We start from the raw sequence: 16,660 nt of genomic DNA on the forward strand, positions 1-16,660 counted from the left end.
GAGCAGTCAGGCCCGGTGCTATTGATGCTGTGGGTGTTGACGGTATGATCCAGGATGGGGCGCAGAGGGAGGGGAGGGGCTGGCCCCCAGGACTCTGGCCTTTCGAGCTGGGCAGAAGAGAATGAGGTGTTGTGGCCAGAGTGGGAGAACAACCAGGAGACCGTGGTGATGTGCAAGCCAAGAGGAAGAGAATGTTTCCAGGGAGGGAACGTCAGCGGAGGACAGGATGCTCTCAAGAGGACAAATGATATTAGGACCCCAAAACGTCCCGTAGTTATTGATATGGGATCACTGGTGAGTTTAGGGGGGAAATTCAGGGGTGAGATGGTGTGTGGGGGTCAAGGAGTGAGAAGGGCAGCAAAGGGCCAGAGGAAGAAGCTTGCTGGATGCTGCAGTGGTGCCCTGGGCACCATTCAGACCTCCCTCCTTCCAGGACTGAAGCGTGAATTTCCCAGCTGCAGAAGGGTCGGCAGCTGACAGCTCTCATCAGAGCCTCCCTCCAGGACACGCCCTCCCCCCCCCCTCCCACCTGGGCTGAAGAGAGCCTCTTTGCCTGAATTCTTCTGCACCCCGGCCACCCGCCCCAGGTGGCCCTCATCCAGTGGATGAGGTGTAGACAGGCCTCATCTGGTGGATAAGGCAGTTTAAAGGCCTGGTCCCCTATCCACAATGTGGGACAGCGCTGAGGCCCTCCCAGCCCAGAGTTTCCCGTGGGCTCGGCTGAGGCCTGGGATGGGCCAGCATCGCCCTTACTTTCTCCCTTGGCCCAGTCCTGTGGCCCCTGTCCCCCTCAGGTATGGGTCCTGAGAGCAGCGCCTGAAAACTTCCTACTCGCTTTGCACCATTTCCTGAGGAATTCGACCCGAGAGAGCAGTCAGATGAGTAAGAGAGACAAGCAGCCAGTGATGGTGGATACTTCCCAAAACAAGAGATTAGCTGTACCCTGGAAAGATGTCTGCTCTTCCCTTTAGACCATGCTCCTGATATGCGGGACCCCAGAATTCCCTCCCCGAACAGCCCCAGGCCCATTCCCTCAAGTGGACCCGGTGGGGTGGCCAAGGGGCAGCAGCGGGTCTGGTGGCTTGGGCTCGTGGACCAGAGCATCCGCGTGTGTGCACATGACCCTCCCCTCGGGGCAGGATGGCTGGGATGGGGAGATACCGGGGGCCAGCTTGGTCAGCTCTTCCCACGCCATCACATTTGGGCATGGAACTCAAGAGTCAAAGAAGGTTACAGTGGAACCTGGCCTCCAGGTCAGTGTGAAGGTTTATTTACCAAGGTAGGAGAATAGAACGTATTTCATTGAACATTGTTAGCTCGATCTATAACTTTACAACACTTCGACACACGGTATGAGGCCTCCACTGTACTCTTCCCCAGCCCCGCCGGCACTAGGGGTGGGCTTGGCTCAGCCTCATATGCGGACCACGTGCTCCACAAGGGAGGGTGCACACTACCCCCGCCCTGGGGCACAGTGCCTGGCACAGAAGAGCAGATAATAAATATTGGCTGTGAGAAACACAGGAGACAATCCAAGTTAGATGCTTGGCACAGTGCAATAAATATTAGCTATTATTGCTTGTGGAATAAATGATGGGTGGGTGGGGCACGGGGCTGAGACCCATAAACCGAGGTGGTTTGTGTACAAGGAGGGAAGGGGGGCTGCCGACCCCAGGGTTCACACTTCCTTTCCTGAGGTTGTGCCCCCCTCCCCCCACCCTGCAGGCCTCTCCCAGCTCTTCATGGCAAGGTGGGCACCGGTGGGCATACTCAGCCAGGGCACTGGGAGGGGCTGGGGGCTCCTGCCAGCGCCCCCTCAACCCTGGGGGCAAGAATAACAGCAGGTTTCCTGGTCCTTGCTTTCAGGGACCTCCCAAGGCCCACACAGAACCCATCCAGCTTAGTTCCTTTTGCTGTACCCATAAGCCCATGCTGGGTCGGGGGCTAGCTCACAGGGTGGATTTCTCCCTTATCGGAGACTGTGCTCTGGTGTGAGAGGAGCCTGGGCCAGGAGTCAGATCCCCCGCTGGCCCCTGAACAAGTCACTTGGCCTCTGTAAGCCTGTTTCCTCATCTGTAAAATGGGACTGTGTGTGGAAATGGTGCATGTCAAGTGGCAGGAGCAGGGTACACGCTGTCCAAGAGGAAGAACCCTCACACACAACACAAGTGGATCAGGGAGCGCAGAGGCCGGGAACCCCAGACAGCAAAGCAGATGAAAATGGTCCACCGCGAGCCAGTGAGAGAGCCGGGCAGGAGCATCATCCCTGAGGCCCGGGGAAAGGCAGGCAGCCACCCACGCCGGAGGCCGGGTCAGTCCTGTTTCGGCAGCAGGCAAGTTGTCGGTGGCCGCTTCATGACCCGAACGGTGCCACGCACAGGGCTGGGGCCCTAAGGGGCTCCGTGCAGGCCTCGACAGGGTCCGGGCCAGAAGAGGCTAGGAAGCCCCTCACCCAAATTCCTCCCAGCCCGGGCGGTCCCAGAAAACCATCCTCACTGCCCCCACATTCTCACACACGCACAGTAGGTGGCGCTGTAATAAAGAACAGAACCCAATTAACCTCTAGCGGAACAGGCCAGGGGAAAAAAAAAAAATCACATTTTGCGAACTGCCCACCAGGGGTCACCATCCTGCACCGAGGGGTGCAGAATTCACACCTGCCTGCGGGCCGGTAGCAGGCGGAGCGGCTCCGAGATAGAGTCCGGCCACGTGGCCTCCAGCCGCCCAGCTTCTGTGGCCGGACCACCGTCACTCCCAGTCGCAGGGCCGCAGTGCTAGCAGCGGGGGCGGGGTGGAGGCCCGCGGTCAGTGAGGCCGGAAGATGTCTGAGCACTGCTGCAGGATGAGCTCCACCACCTGGTTCTGGAACACCATGGTCATGGGCATGCTGGTTTCCTCCTTCTCGGGCCGCAGGAGCGTGGGCCCGAACACTATGGCCACGCTCTGCACTGACATGCGGTTCTGTTCGCCGTGCTCGATCACCCTGCGGCGGGGTGCGGGTGGCGTGGGGTCAGGGCCCAGAGCCGGGGTAGTGAGGAAAGATAGGGGGTCCCGCCTCCCCATCCCCGCCGGCTCGCCCGCTAACCTGCACAGGTGCTGGAAGAGCAGGCGCAGCGTATCGTGGTTGGGGGCGGGCAGCGAACGTACCAGGTCCCGCACGCAGCGGCTGCGCTGGGCCTGGTCCTGCAGCTCTGGGGAAGGGAAGGGTCAGACAGAGCAAGAGGGAGGGTCAGCTCGGCGAGGGGAACGCAGGGGACTGACTCCCAGCATGTGGGGGGGTCCTGGCCAAGGACGTGCACGAGGCAGGCCAGTTCCACCCCGACCCCCTCCGCCCCACCGCCCCTGGCGCTCACTGATGGCCGCGATGAACTGGCGGAAGTGCGAGAAGGGGAAGAGGGGCTCGGGCAGCTCCCGAAAGAAGAGCTTCAGGGCGCCAGTGATAACGTGGACATCCTCCCAGCGCCCGTCGTCCAGGTCCAGGCGCTCATCTGCGGCAATGGGGAGAGCGGGGGGGGGAAAGGAGGTCAGTAGCCCCTCGCGCCTTCAGGCCCTGGGGCAGGCACCGGGACAGGCCTCACCGTGGTCCACCTTATAGCGCAGCTTCTGGATGGTGGCCAGGTTCCCACTGATGCGGTACAGCCCGTCGATGTCCAGCCCTGGAGCAGAGGGAGGCGCTTGACCCCGCGTTTGGTGGGATGGGGCTAAAGCCCCCTGCTATGATTCCTACTCAGGGGCTCCCATTCTGTCCGCCACAACCCTGGGCCCACCCAGGGGTCTCTGGCACGGGGCCCTGGGAGGAGGCCACACGGCGCCCGAGCGCGTACACGTACCCCGGGCCTCGACGGCGCGGATGCACTGCTGCACGAAGCGCGGCACCGGGCTCCGCTCGCGCTCACACAGCGCGGCCAGCGCGCAGCCGAACACCTGGTCTGGGGGAGGGCGAGGGTCGTCAGCGCCGCCCGCCCGCGCCCCCCGCCCCGCGCCCGCCCGCCCCGCTACCTTTGATGTAGCCCTTCTCCCGCAGCGACTGCAGCGTGGGCCGCTTCAGGAGGAACTTGCGCAGCTTGTGCCGGACCTTGCTCAGGTCGCTCTCCAGGCCCCCGGGATACAGCGCGGGCGCGGCTGCCGCACGGGGATGCAGGGATGATCAGTCGGTGGCGCCGGAGGTGGCCCGGCAGGCCCCAGCCGGGTCATCACCATTCCCCAAAGGTGCCCTCCATCCCCCCCCCCCCCCCCCCCGCCTCCCACACCCCTACCCCGCACACACCTGCGCCCGGCCGCGCCTCGTCCTCCCGCCAGCTTCCCAGGCGCTCGCTGGACCCGAAGTCCACACTGCTGCTCTCATTTTCCTCCTCCGGGGGCAGGTCTGCGGACTAGAATCACACAGCCTCAGAGAGGCAGAGCCTAGGGCCAGGCTGGGGGCCTTTGGGGATGGGGTGAGAGACCGGAAGTGCCCTCCCAGCAGGCCTGGCGACCCCCAGGCAGAGTTCACTTTTCCCTTAAGCAGGTTAACTCGCCTCACCTCCACCAGGGAATCTCAGAACATTCACCTCCCTTCGCTGCATGGAGCCCTTCAGGTGTTAGAGACAGTCATCCTGTTCTCCCCCAGCCTTTATCTTGGCGGCACCTACTCACCTTCCAGCTCCTGGCCCCCTTTCCCTATGATTTTCCTTAGTACACACTCCACTACGTCAGCATTCCTCAATATGTGGCTCCCAGTTCAACCTTGCAGTTCCAATTGGGGCCAGAGCACTGCCAACGACTTCACTTCCCTGGATCTGGATTCCTACCTCTATTAATATAGCCAAACATGGCACCCAGTGTTGGCTCATAGGGAACTAAGGACCAAAAAGCCCCAAGCTGGGCCAGCAGTGGCAGTGGTTAAGTTTGCTCTCTCCATTTTGGCAGCCAGGGGTTCTGGTTTTAGATCCCAGACACGGACCTACACACTGCCCATCAAGCCTTGCTGTGGAGGCATTGCACATATAAAATAGAGGACGATTGGCATGGATGTTAGCTCAGGGCCAATATTCCTCACCAAAAAAAAAAAAAGCCCTAAGTTGTTTACTTATGCAATTGATATTTGAACCTAAAAACCTTCAATTCAATCCTTTTAAATTATATCTTTTAGTGTCAGCCTGTCATGCCAACCTGAGGCTGTTTCTGAGAGTATTTACTTTTCCTGCTGCTTTCCTTGAAATGAGACACTCCTCTAGGATCTGCCCCTATCCCCACCTGAAGAGCCCTCCTGCAGGGCCAACCCCAGAGGCTGGATTCACATACTGAAGAAAGGCTGTTTTTTCAGCAGCCCATCTGCCATCCGGCCATAAGGGGGGGACTGCATCTGCCGGGAGTGGTACTCACCCACTGGTGCCATGGAGCTCCTGGGGCCTGAGTGGAGGGTCCCTCCCACCACAGTGGGCACAGCTGCCTTGCATAATGGCTTGCCATCCCCTCCCTCCCAGCCCTGGAGGCTCCAGGCTCTGCCTACCAGCTCCTGGATGGCCTGGGCGATGGCCTTGTGCCAGGTGCTGATGATGGCCTCTGAGTCGTGCTGGATCAGGTACTCTGAGCCATCTCGGCTCCGCAGCTGAAGAGACACAAGTCGCTGAGTCATCTCTGGTTCCCTGGGTTGGCCCCAGGGCTAGGCCCCAGGGGAGATACAGACAGGGAAGTGATCTGTTCCTGTCCCTGGGGACTCAGAGCCTAATGCAGAAACAGCTTCACTCAGGCCAAGGTATTCTGCCTCATTAAAAGCAGTAGGTGACAGCATGCCTGTGTTACAGATGGGCAAACTGAGGCTCAGCAGTTTATGCAACTCCCTTGTTGACACACAGCTAGTGAGTGATGGAACAAGGATCTGAGTGCAGCAGATCCGCACGGCTCAACTGTCTGGTACACGTCCCCCTGCCCCATCCTGCCTCCCACGAGCCACAGAACATGGTGGGCCTCACCCAGAGCAGGGCCAGGAAAAAGGTCAACGAAAGAAACTCCCTGTGGGAGGCCTCTGGCTGCTGGACTGAACAGTGAAGAAAATGCTGGGAGAGAGGATCTGAAAGCAGATCATAGCTGATGCAGAGAAAGCAAGTGACTCCCTCCTCCATATGCATACTGAGGACCTAGGAGTGTCATCCCGCTTCTGCAGCCACGAGTCCCCGCCCTCTCCCACACTCCAGCTGGGGCAATGCGTCCTCTTACAGCCAACTTCATCGGAAGCGTAAATGAAACAAAACTCCAGAGGGAAACTCTCCCACTTTCTGACTACTCAAAGCCTGGTCTGATGAACAGGCTGGAGGGTACCAACCCACCTTCTCTTATTCTCTCCAAGGAACTACGCACACGGTTTGGAGAGGTCTGTGAGCTGAGGAAGCACTGCCCGGTCAGTCTGCTGGATGCTCCATCCAGACCACAGGCCATACTCTTCCTTAAGAGGCCCCAAAGTCTGGGTTTCCAGACCCACTATTTATACTATTAAGGAGCAAGCAGATATCAATCGCCCAGGCGGTTCTTCGGACTGACAGCTGCTGAGTGTCCTTGTTCCCTGACAAAGGCTCCAAAGGACAGGGGGAGGCGGTCAGCAACTTGGACAGACTCAGCGCCCCGGCTCTGAGGACCGGGCGCTCAAGGTTGATGTGAGTGTTTGGTGCAGCAGCTGACAGCAGCCCTGCCCTTTGGGCCGGGTGAGTCAGTCAGCGGAAACTGTCTCAGACAACAGGGTGCAACTTCCAGAAGCAGCGAGGGCTGTCTCGTGGCTGCCCACCTTTTAAACTTCGACTTGAGCGCTATTTAAACTGCCTTTAAAAATTAAAAAAGAGAAAAAGAAAAACTGCATGTTCCACCCCACTCGCTCCCTACAGACTGGAGAACCTTCCTCATCAGGCAGCTAGCGCAGCCCACCCCCGTCTCAGCTGACAAGAGCCCTGCCTCTCTCACCCCAGAGAACAGCCCGACAGCTTCTAAAACCACCACCATGATTTTTGGCAGCTTTCTCAAAACATACTCAGTTCCTATTGGAAAGTTTCACACAGAAGGCAAAGCTGGATAGTTACAGAGCAAAATAACTCACAAACATTCATCCTGTTCAATGCACAGGCAAGCTGAGCTGCCCCAAACCAGCTGTTTTTAGAGGACTGTTCCTGAAGTTTTCTGTGGCTCTGGGGCAACTAGGAAGACCTGCTGTGAAATCTGCCAGGCCCAACCAGCCTGGCCATGATATAGAATTTGTGGCTGTCCCTTGCGAAAAATCCTTGAGTTGCCTGCAGGCCACCCCTGAGTGGAGGGAGGATGGCCACCTGCCGGCCGAGAAGCGGGGGCTCCTGACTTCCACTCGACTCTCAGCATACGTCAGCTTGAGTAGCTTCCAGGAGAACCCTCTGCCTTCCAGTGCTTGCTGGAAAAGACACCTCAGAAGAGTTTACTCTGAAACTTTCATCAAAAGCCCAGGCAGAGAGGTGACGCTTATGGAGCACTGGCTGGAGGGTGTCCCCTCTAGGTCAGGGAAGGAACATGCCTAGCAAAAGTGATGTCCCTCTTCAGTTTGATGCCCGTGGCAGACATTGCTAGTTGATCACAGAACTCCACGCTGCTAAGCCTGGAGAAGGCTCCAGACCCACTGATCCGAGTAGCTCATGAAATGAAACCGGTTTTCCAACCCTGCTCTGTGGATCCTCTGGTTCTAGGACTGAATGAAGCTTGGTGAGTCATCGGACGACTGCACACTCCAGCTCCTTGCGGAACTGCTTTTCCTGAGCTGAGAGATGAGGTCGTGCTTTTGGCTGTTATCACGTTCCCTGAAGCAGCCCCAAAAATCCCTTACTAAACTAGAATGGGGCTCCACGCTAAGGATTTCTTCAAGAGCTAAGGGTTAGGACAAAGCTTGGATTTCCCTCAAAATCTGGGAAGGCCTCCCTGTCCTCTTAATAAGAGCCATGTCGCTGATCACCCTCGTCTCTTTGCTTTGGCTGCTGGGAAAGCTGGAGCTATCTTTCTTCAGCAACAACCACCTTACCCCTGTCCATCATCTGCCCCCCATCCCACTCCACATCTCCACCTTCTTGTGCCTGATCCTGGCTTGTCAGTGGATTTGGCCAGCTCACCATGTGCTTTTCTCGTGAGTTGCCTCAAAACTTCCGGGGACTGAGGTGAGGGTAAAAGTAGTTTAAAAACAAGACAATGCGTGGACAGTGGAGGGTATGGCGCTGTGATGGTCCTGGCCTGGGCCCCACCTGGCCTCTCTCTTCCTGCTGGGGGAACCTGGGAAACGTGTCCACTGCCCTGGTGGATTCACTGGGGACCCAGTCCAGTTGGAAGGTGGGCTCTGACCATCCAGAGTGGGTTTCCCAGGCTGTCAGAGTGAGCAGCCAGGCACGGGAGTCTCCTGTCCATCTCAGGCCAGAGCAGCAGAGATGAGAGCTGTCCTAGGCATGACAGAGTTTTGTCCCTCAGAGACCTCTACCCCTCCCCTCCCTCCAGGGCCAAGGACTGGTGGGCTCAGCTCCTGGAGAAGGAACTGCAGAATCCACGATGCCAGAACCACTGCGGAGGGGTCCCTGAGGTGGGTGTGGCTGCAGCTTTGAGCCCTGAGAATTGCAGCCCCAACTGTCCCCAGGTCCCTCTTCTGGGGGCTTGCCTCGAGACAGTTCCAAGCCAGCAGAAAGCCCCTTCTCCTTCTCCCCACCCCCACCACTCACCTCCAGCACATGCTTCTTGCTGGATTTGTCCTTGGGAGCCCAGGCGAGAGAGGCCCCCTTCAGCTCCACCGTGTACTCGGGGGTGGAGAGCTTGTAAGGCTGTCTCTGTGGGAGAGGGAGGAAGGGTTGGGGGAGCCGTCAGCTCAGACAGGCCTGCCATGGTGCCCTGGCTCCGATCCACCAGGCGCCCTCAGCTCCAGGGACAGGTTAGGGTCACAGCTCTGGAGCAGGGGGCCCAGGGGCTCCTGGAACCCAGAAATTCCCATACATTTTAATTACAGAGCCTGAGGGTTGACTGGTCCTTTGCTGCCTGCCCACCCAGGAGAGGAAAGGAGAAAGGAGTGCAGCCCCCTCTCCTGAGAGCAGAGATGCCCAGCCCCCAGCCTCCCTGCCCACCAGGCTGGAGCTATCCACCCTCAAGGACCGCTCCCCAGGCCCAGGGTAGCTGAAAGTGCTTGTCCCGGAGTGAATCTGCTGTCGCCACCCCCTGCCAAAGCCCAGCTCTCTTGACGCGGATGTTCCACTGTCTCAGACCCAGCGTCTGACAAGCCAGATCAGGTCAAGACCCTCAGAAGTCAGGAGCAGATGGGGTGGTCCCTGCCCTGGGGGCTTGGGCCTCACCAGGCCGCCTGCAGCCGAGGCCTTTGAGTCCTTGAAGAACGTCAGGACGCCGCCCTCCAGCACTGTCCAGGAGGCACTCCAGTGCTTCTTCCTAGGTGGGGGTGGGGGTGGGGAGGTGGGAGGTGGCAGGGCTTGGCTTTGGCCCTGGGCTGAGGCCTCTCTCCCACCCTCAGGAGCAGGACACAGAGCTTAAGAACACAGCTCGGGACACCCACCTGTGAGGGGTGGACTCCCATCTCTAATACCTGGTAGCCAAGGGACCTTGGGCAAGTCACTTTATCTCTGTGCCTCAGTGTCCTTACAGGACCTCTTAGAAAGTCACCTTGAGGACTGACAGGAGCCTAGCATCCAGGAGCACACTGTGAACACCCTCAATAAGGCCCAGCTCCCTGGTCTGGGTGCAGACAGGCACTCACCGGAGCCGCTTCCCCTTGTCCACTGTCTTGGTGCGATGGAGCACACCTGCCTTGTCCAAGGTCTTGATCTGAGAGAGAGAAGAGGAAAGAGGAAGCAGTTTAGGGGCTGAGCCACGGCGGGCAGAGGTTAGTCTCCCCCTCAGCCAGCAGCTCCCCACAGGCTGGGCCTGAGTCTCCACTGAACCAGCAGCAGCCAGAGAGATTTCTCCCCAGTTTCCAACCTCACCTCACTCTGGGCCTGGGATGACCCAGACCCAGGTTCCTTCAGCCCAGGCAGGTGCTGGGGCTATGGGGAGATGAGCCTGACCCAGTCGCAGCCCCCAGGACCTCCAGAAATCCCCTATTGCTTCTGTGGGGGTCCTGCCAGGGCCTACAGGCCTCTTCCCTTACCCTCTCCTCAGGGGGGCTGGCCTGGGCTGGGGTCTCACTGTCCTGGCTGGATTTTCGGATGGTTCGAGGGGCAGGGACAGGGACCTGGGGAGAAAGACACTGTCGTATATAACCCCCTCCTCCCTCCCTGGCACTCCCCCTTCCCCTGCTGGCTACCTGGGGCAGCTCCCACTGAACGGAGGCATCCTCTGGGTTGTAGAAGTAGGGCTTCCCATGTTGGTCCTCCAGCCTCACCCACTGTGGAGAGAGGGATGGTCAGGGCTCCAGCCCGCCTCGTGAGAGGGGAGGAAAACGTCTCCCTACAGCAGAGCCCAACACAGCCCTGAGGATTTGGAGGGCTGGCTTGGAGCCTGTGCAGGAGCTGCAGCTGAGGAGCTACTAGTGAGAAAGGGTTGGAGGAGCGACCCCGGAGCTGTCTGGGCCCCTCTGCCCGCTGCCCCTACCTTCTCTTGGGTGAAGTGGTTGGTGTAGAGCGTCTGCCCATCCGAGTCCACGTGGCAAGACCAGCCAGGGGGCGTGGCCAAGGGAGAGGTGGGCCCGGGCTCGCTGAAGGAGCCCACGGGGGAATAGTCCTCCTCGGGGTAACTGGTCAGCAACTCAGGGTAGTCAGTCTCGGGGGTAGGGGGCTGTAGAGAGCAGAGGCCTGAGTCAGAGGGTCTCGGAGCCAGTATAGACCCCCTGGCCCCGCCCTTTCGGACCAGGCCACGCCCCCTCACCGGCCGTCCCGGTGCTGTGGGCAGCAGGAGGCGGGGTCAGAGCCTCCGAGCCAGCCCGGCCCACCCGCGCAGGCCCCGCCCTCACCCTCTGGTCCCCCGGGCTGCCGGGGCTCAGGCCGGGCTGCATGTCCTGCTCGTCCTCCGGCTCGTCCTCGGCCTCGTCCTCCCAGGCCGTCTCGCCCGTCAGAGGGTTGTAGAAGAACACCCTGCGGCTCTCCTCATCCCAGTACTGGCCCCACTCGGTCTCGACGCTCTCGCCGCTGCCCACCGAGGCCGGGGAGGTGGCCGGGCTGGCGGCGCCCTCGGCAGCCTCGAAGGGCGACTCCCAGGTGGTGACGCCCGTGTCCGGGTTGTAGTAGTAGGGGCGCCCGGTGTCCGCGTCCGTGTGCGTCTCCCACACCGGGCCGGGGCGGGGGGCCGCGGCGGGGCCCGGCGAGGTGACCGAAGGCTGCCTCTCTACGTTCGCGTACACGGGCTCCGGGGGCTCGTCCACCTGCGCGAGGAGGAGGGGGAGGTGACCTTCAGCGCAGCTCCAGGGTCACAGTCCCCACTGGGCCACTTGCCGCCCGAACGACCTTCAGCAAGTCACAGCACCCCTCTGCCTCAGTTCCCCCGGCTGCAAAATGTCTGCCCTGCCCATTCCGGAAATTGTAGTGAAGAGAGAAGGAGGAAATGTTCTTGAAAGTGCTTTTGTAAAGTATGGAGTGCCCCAGATGCGTGGGACAATTACATTAATAATTTATTAACAACAATAAAATTTCGATAACGGAGTTCTCCCAGCTGCGCACCCATAGGGGCCAATCAAAGGTTGGGCAGAAACAGAGAAATAGCCTATAGGGACCCATCACTCCTCTGGCCCCATTCAGGTCCCATGGGGGCAGGGCCCTGCTGCATTCTACAGCCCCCACCAAGAGCCCCCACCCCTCCTTCCTTCCTGACCCGGAAAGCTCTGGACTGGATTCCGTGCTGCCTCTGGATTTGGGGCTGGAACTTCCTCCGTGTGCAGTTTGCAGGCCTCAGAATCAATTCCAGACAAGAGGATAAGAGAGGAGAGCCAGAAGGGAGGGAGAAAGGAGGGGCGGGGAGAGGTGAGCCCCCTTCCCGGCCAAAGGAAAGTGGGGCAGGCTGGAGGTTCAGCCACATGGAATGGTGGTGCTTAACACCCTCACAGCCCTCTGCTGCCCGTGGGGCAAAGTCTAAGCCCTTAACAGGGCCTGAGACAGCCCATCACCTGCTGTCTTCCACCTTATTTCCGGCCACGCCTTCCCCCTTGCTTTGAACTTTAAGTCCCAGTAGCAGCGAGTTGCTGCAGGCCCCAGCCCTCTCTGCTGTGTGTCCACCAGGCCTCAGCTCATTTGCAGGCTTCCCAGGCCCAAACCCACCCCTTTCGCACCTGGCTGACTCCTATTCCTACTTCAGGACTCAGCTTAGGCGTCAGGTGCAAGACCTTTCGCGAGATTTCTCCTGTGCGCCCACCACACCCAGCCCAGCACCCTCAGCCCGGCAGATAACTATACTGTCCAACCCAAGGCAGCAGAATAGCACACGGAGATTATCGCTGTTTTCTGAGAATGTGTGATGGTACAAGGGAAAAGCAGATTTCAAAATGGCAAACTTAGCATAATTTCAATTTTGCGTTTTTAGAAACCCTCCAAAATGCTAACAGAGGTCCTCTCTGGGCAGTATAATCAAAGAGACTGGATTTGTTTCAGTTTACTTTTTTCTTTAAACTTTTCTGCAGCCTCTAAATTTTGTACAATAAACCTTTTTTTCTAAATCACACAAGTTCCTCTATTGCTGTGACATCTTCACTAAGCTGTAAACTCCTCAAGAGGGGAAACAAGGCCTGCTCAAGGTGGCCTCTCCTAGGCCTTAGGCAGGCACCTGAGAAAACATTCGTGTGTCCAACAAAGACTCGTCTGCTCTGGGCATGCAGCAGTGAACAAATGGACACGATCCCCGCCCTGGCGTGGTGGCACACCAGTGCGCAGGAGTGTAAAAGGTGGGAGGAGTAGGGAGACAAGCAGGGCGGGGAGTGAAATGCACAGCATGTCAATGACGATCGCTGCTAACAAGAAAACAAACACAGCCAGAGACGGGGGGTGTTGCAGGCTTAGACAAGGTGGCAGGGCCCGGGCACATAGCGGGCAGGAAGAGCTGGGTGCACAAGTCCACCAGTTTCTCACTCCTCTCCCTCACCCCACAAGCTCCTGTGTGGCTGAGATAGGACCCTCCACCCCACTTCTCCTTTCTCTCTGTCCTTTACAGCCCTCCTGCGGCATCCTGTATTCCAACCACTTCAGGCCGCTGACCCTTCCCCAAACACAAAAGGCATCTTCCTACCTCCGTGCCTTTGCTCCAGCCGTTCCCTCGGCCCAGAACTCCCTGCTCTCATTCCCTGCCTGCCTGAATCCTGTTCCTCCACTTGAGCTGGGCTCACAAGCCTCACCTGGGAGAGGCCTTCTCCCTCCAGAGAGAAGTCTGACCCACTGGCAGTCTACTCGTCACTGTCAGGGCCCGATGGCATTCTGGTTAGTTCCTTGTCCACCCGTCTGCCTACCTTCTCGGCCCCAAAAGGCAGGAGTTTCTTGAGAGCAGGACCCAGGATGAGGTAACTGACCCCACTTCCCCCCAGGAGGTGGTCCAATGCCCTGATGCACACAGCTGATCCACCAAAAACATCTATTGCTTGAGTACCCAAGTCAATCCATGCCAAACTTCAGCCACAAACAAAAAGCAAACACAGCTGACACTACAGGAGAGACTGGAGGTAGCTTTGAGCAAGAACTTCCTGAGAATGAGGGTTCAAGCACAGGGACCAGGAGACTCCTTGGGAGGACAGGACGGAGCAGAGGGGAGAGGAAGGTGATGACCAGACGCACCTCCTCCCCACCCTAGCTGGACCCACTGAGGCAGTGGCCTTGTCCATCCCTGGGACACGGGTTGGAAGGGCCCACAGAGGTGGACAAGCCAAGTAAGGAGCCAGGCTCTTTGGAGTGAGGATTTCCACCTTATTTATGCAAAGCCACCCTCCTCATAGTTCTTAGACTAATTCTGGGAGTGAACTTTTTGGCTCTTGGGAGAGCTACATCCTTCACGCTCTCCTTTGGGGCACCTTTTGCATCCATGGTTGGTTAAGCCATAAAAAGGCTACCCGGCTGCTGGCCTTGGCTCTGAGTCCACAGGGCGTCCCAGGCTGGTGGGGCTGATGGGGATCTCACACACGGAACATGCCCAGCAGGGACAGAGGAGATTTGGAAGGTAGTTTAGGCGCCCCATGTGACAGGGCTGTCACAAGGAAGAGGAGATGCAGAATCACACTGTGGGCTCCAGACTGTGGATCAGAGCCGAATGGGGGCAGGGCAGTGCCCCTTTGAAGGGAGCACATTCGAAGGATGGGGGCTGCCCCAGAGACATGGGCTGCCTCGGGAGATAGTGAGGGGCCTTCACTGGAGGTGAGCAAGCCAAGTCCAGCTCCCTGGGAGGGATGCTGCAGCCCTGTGGAGGGGTCTAGAACTCTCTGTCAAGCCCCCACAGTGCTAAGATAGAGGCACTTTCCTCTCCTGGCAGAGCTTCAGTCAGGCTCAGATCAGTTCCTGAGGCCAGGTGGGGCCAGTCCCTCCAAGCCCTTGGCCTCCAAGGGGGAGCTCGCCCAGGTTGAGCAGAGCCTGCCACCCTGGCCCCCAAATCCTGGAGGCCTGGACAAGGCACAGATGTGGGGCATCAACAGGGAACTGAGTAGGGTACCAAGTGCTCTCAGGACCCAGATCCCAGTCATGACAGAGACACAGGGTACATGGAGAGGGAAAGAGGAAGTGGTCTCCTTCCCTCAGGCCAGAGGACAGAGCCAAGAGGGCCCCGGCTCTCACCACACCCAGCTGCCGGGCGCTCCTCTTGTCGCCAAGTCCCTCCCCTTGCCCACAAGCAGGTGGCAGGCCTGCCTCTCTTTCCCCCGGCTGATCACCACCTCTTAGCATCCCTTTGCAGGCCCTCTCACACGGGCAGGGCCTCAGAGAAGGGAAGAGGAAAGAAGGGAGGAGCCCCCGGCTGTGAGACCCCCTGCTCTGACTCTCAGCTCACCTAGCTCCTACCGAGGCCAGAGGAGGGAGGCCACTGGTGGCCCCGTGATGCCACAGGCCCCTCTGCCACCCCACGAGAGGCTGAACTCCCTCCTCCCAATGCCAGGGTCCCCTACCTGTACCCGCAGGGCCCGACTCTGCCTCCTGGTCAGCTTGGCAATCATGTCTACCATCCTGTCCCCTCAGGGCTGCTCGGACAGAGCCCTGGGAAGGTTTTGGGGGTGGAGCCAAGGGGCACAACCCCAGGGCTGGCACAGGGCAACGGGGAAACAAGAAGTTGCCTCGAGATGGCGGGAGGCTGAGCCTCCAGCCCATTTCCTGTCAGGGCTGCGGAAGTGCTGCCTGAGACAGAGTGGGGTGGGGTGGGGTGGGGTGGGGGGTGCCTCAGGTCAGGCGTTTTTTTATGTGTCCAGGCACACCACTGGCCACCCTACTCAGTGCTCTGATTATTGAAGAGTTCTGAATCCCAGGCCCAGACACAGGCCTGGGATTCAGACTCCACAGAGGACGGCGCAGGGCCGTGGGTGGGGGAGGGGTAGGCTGCACAGACAGAGGGCAGGCAGAGGGGGCAGCTGGGTGTTGGGGCCTGAGCTGGCATAGACAGGACCATGAGTGGCCATCAGCTCCCCCAAGGCCCAGGAACAATGTGATGGGAAAGAGGAAGCTTGTATGTGGGGGGTGCCTGAAAGAGGAAGGGGTCTGGGCAGATGTGGTATCAGAGGGAGCCAGTGTCTGGATCCCTCTGGCCACGTGGAGGACAGGAGGGATTCTGACCACACCACCATCTACCCGCCTGACCACCTGAGTCTGCCTCCTCCAGCCCCAGTCACCAAGACGCGTGCGCCTACCCTGCCTGTGAGTCCACATACACACACAAGGATGCCCGTGCCCCTCTCCTCCCCTCCAAGGACCCAGAGAAGGGGGACAGGAACTAGCTCCCCCAACTGTACCCTAAGAGCTTCCTCCTGGCCTCTCCTCTCTTCAGCCCCTCACCAGGTGGGTCTTCAGACCCTGGCCATGCACAACAGACACCACGTGTCCTGGGTAAGACACTGCAGCCCCTCCTCCAAGGCCTGGGGGAATACTTTGTCTCACTAACCCCCTCAAAGGTGCTTCCTCCCAGCCCCCAGGTGCGAGGCAGCACCCGGCCCACCCACCCAGCCGCCTGAAGGCTCTCCCACAACGGCTGCTTGGCTCCCAGTTCAGGCGCTGACCCCACCGTTCCACCCTAGATCCAGCCCCTCATCTCCCATTCTTCCATATCAGTCATCTCTCTGCTCTAGCCCTGGCTCTGCTTTCTCCCCTGGCCATGTCCCCTGACCTCTCCTCCCCTGTACCCACTGTGGGCATAGGACACGGACACCCAAGTAGTGCCAGGCATGGTGTGGATTTGGGGTGTGGGACACTTGGGGAGACCACATCCAGAGCAAGTCCAGGCCCTATGCCCCACTCTGCCCTCAAAAGCTCTACCATCACTCCCCTACCATCCCCTGGGCCCTGACTTGGAAGCCCAGAACCCCAGGGACAGACTAATCCCCCAGAGAGGCCTGGAGTCCTCACACTTGTCACACACATGATATATGACACTGCCCCCACCCTGAGGGCCAGGGACCACACACACACACAAGTCCCTAAGAGAGATGGAGCCAGGCCCAGGAGATGGCAACAGCCTCTATAAATTCCAGAGCAGCAGGAAACTCTGAGCCACCAGGGAGGAACTGGGTTGGGGAAGGGAGAGGGGAGAAGTG

General features: G+C 59.2%; 1 protein-coding gene across 5 annotated transcripts in view; it reads right to left on the minus strand.

The window, feature by feature from the left end:
* Positions 1 to 1,248: 1,248 nt before the first annotated feature.
* ARHGAP27 (Rho GTPase activating protein 27) overlaps positions 1,249 to 16,660 on the minus strand; it is a 31,717-nt gene continuing 16,305 nt past the window's right edge. For 2 of the 5 annotated variants that reach the window (XM_046676416.1, XM_046676418.1), the window contains exons 4-18: positions 10,919 to 11,326; positions 10,561 to 10,743; positions 10,274 to 10,354; positions 10,118 to 10,201; positions 9,728 to 9,795; positions 9,312 to 9,402; positions 8,691 to 8,795; positions 5,492 to 5,590; positions 4,268 to 4,373; positions 4,000 to 4,122; positions 3,831 to 3,929; positions 3,579 to 3,656; positions 3,354 to 3,488; positions 3,086 to 3,191; positions 1,249 to 2,983 (exon numbers count right to left, since the gene is read on the minus strand). In XM_046676416.1, the coding sequence (XP_046532372.1) occupies positions 2,806 to 2,983; positions 3,086 to 3,191; positions 3,354 to 3,488; positions 3,579 to 3,656; positions 3,831 to 3,929; positions 4,000 to 4,122; positions 4,268 to 4,373; positions 5,492 to 5,590; positions 8,691 to 8,795; positions 9,312 to 9,402; positions 9,728 to 9,795; positions 10,118 to 10,201; positions 10,274 to 10,354; positions 10,561 to 10,743; positions 10,919 to 11,326 (1,944 nt within the window). In that variant the 3' untranslated portion in view covers positions 1,249 to 2,805. Of the gene's footprint in view, positions 2,984 to 3,085; positions 3,192 to 3,353; positions 3,489 to 3,578; positions 3,657 to 3,830; positions 3,930 to 3,999; positions 4,123 to 4,267; positions 4,374 to 5,491; positions 5,591 to 8,690; positions 8,796 to 9,311; positions 9,403 to 9,727; positions 9,796 to 10,117; positions 10,202 to 10,273; positions 10,355 to 10,560; positions 10,744 to 10,918; positions 11,327 to 15,028; positions 15,174 to 16,660 lie in introns of those variants that run through there. The other 3 variants (XR_006890676.1, XM_046676419.1, XM_046676417.1) reach the window with 3 other exon arrangements.

The sequence above is a fragment of the Equus quagga genome, chromosome 11 (genome assembly GCF_021613505.1).
Source record: "Equus quagga isolate Etosha38 chromosome 11, UCLA_HA_Equagga_1.0, whole genome shotgun sequence".
Taxonomy (NCBI): Eukaryota; Metazoa; Chordata; class Mammalia; order Perissodactyla; family Equidae; genus Equus; species Equus quagga.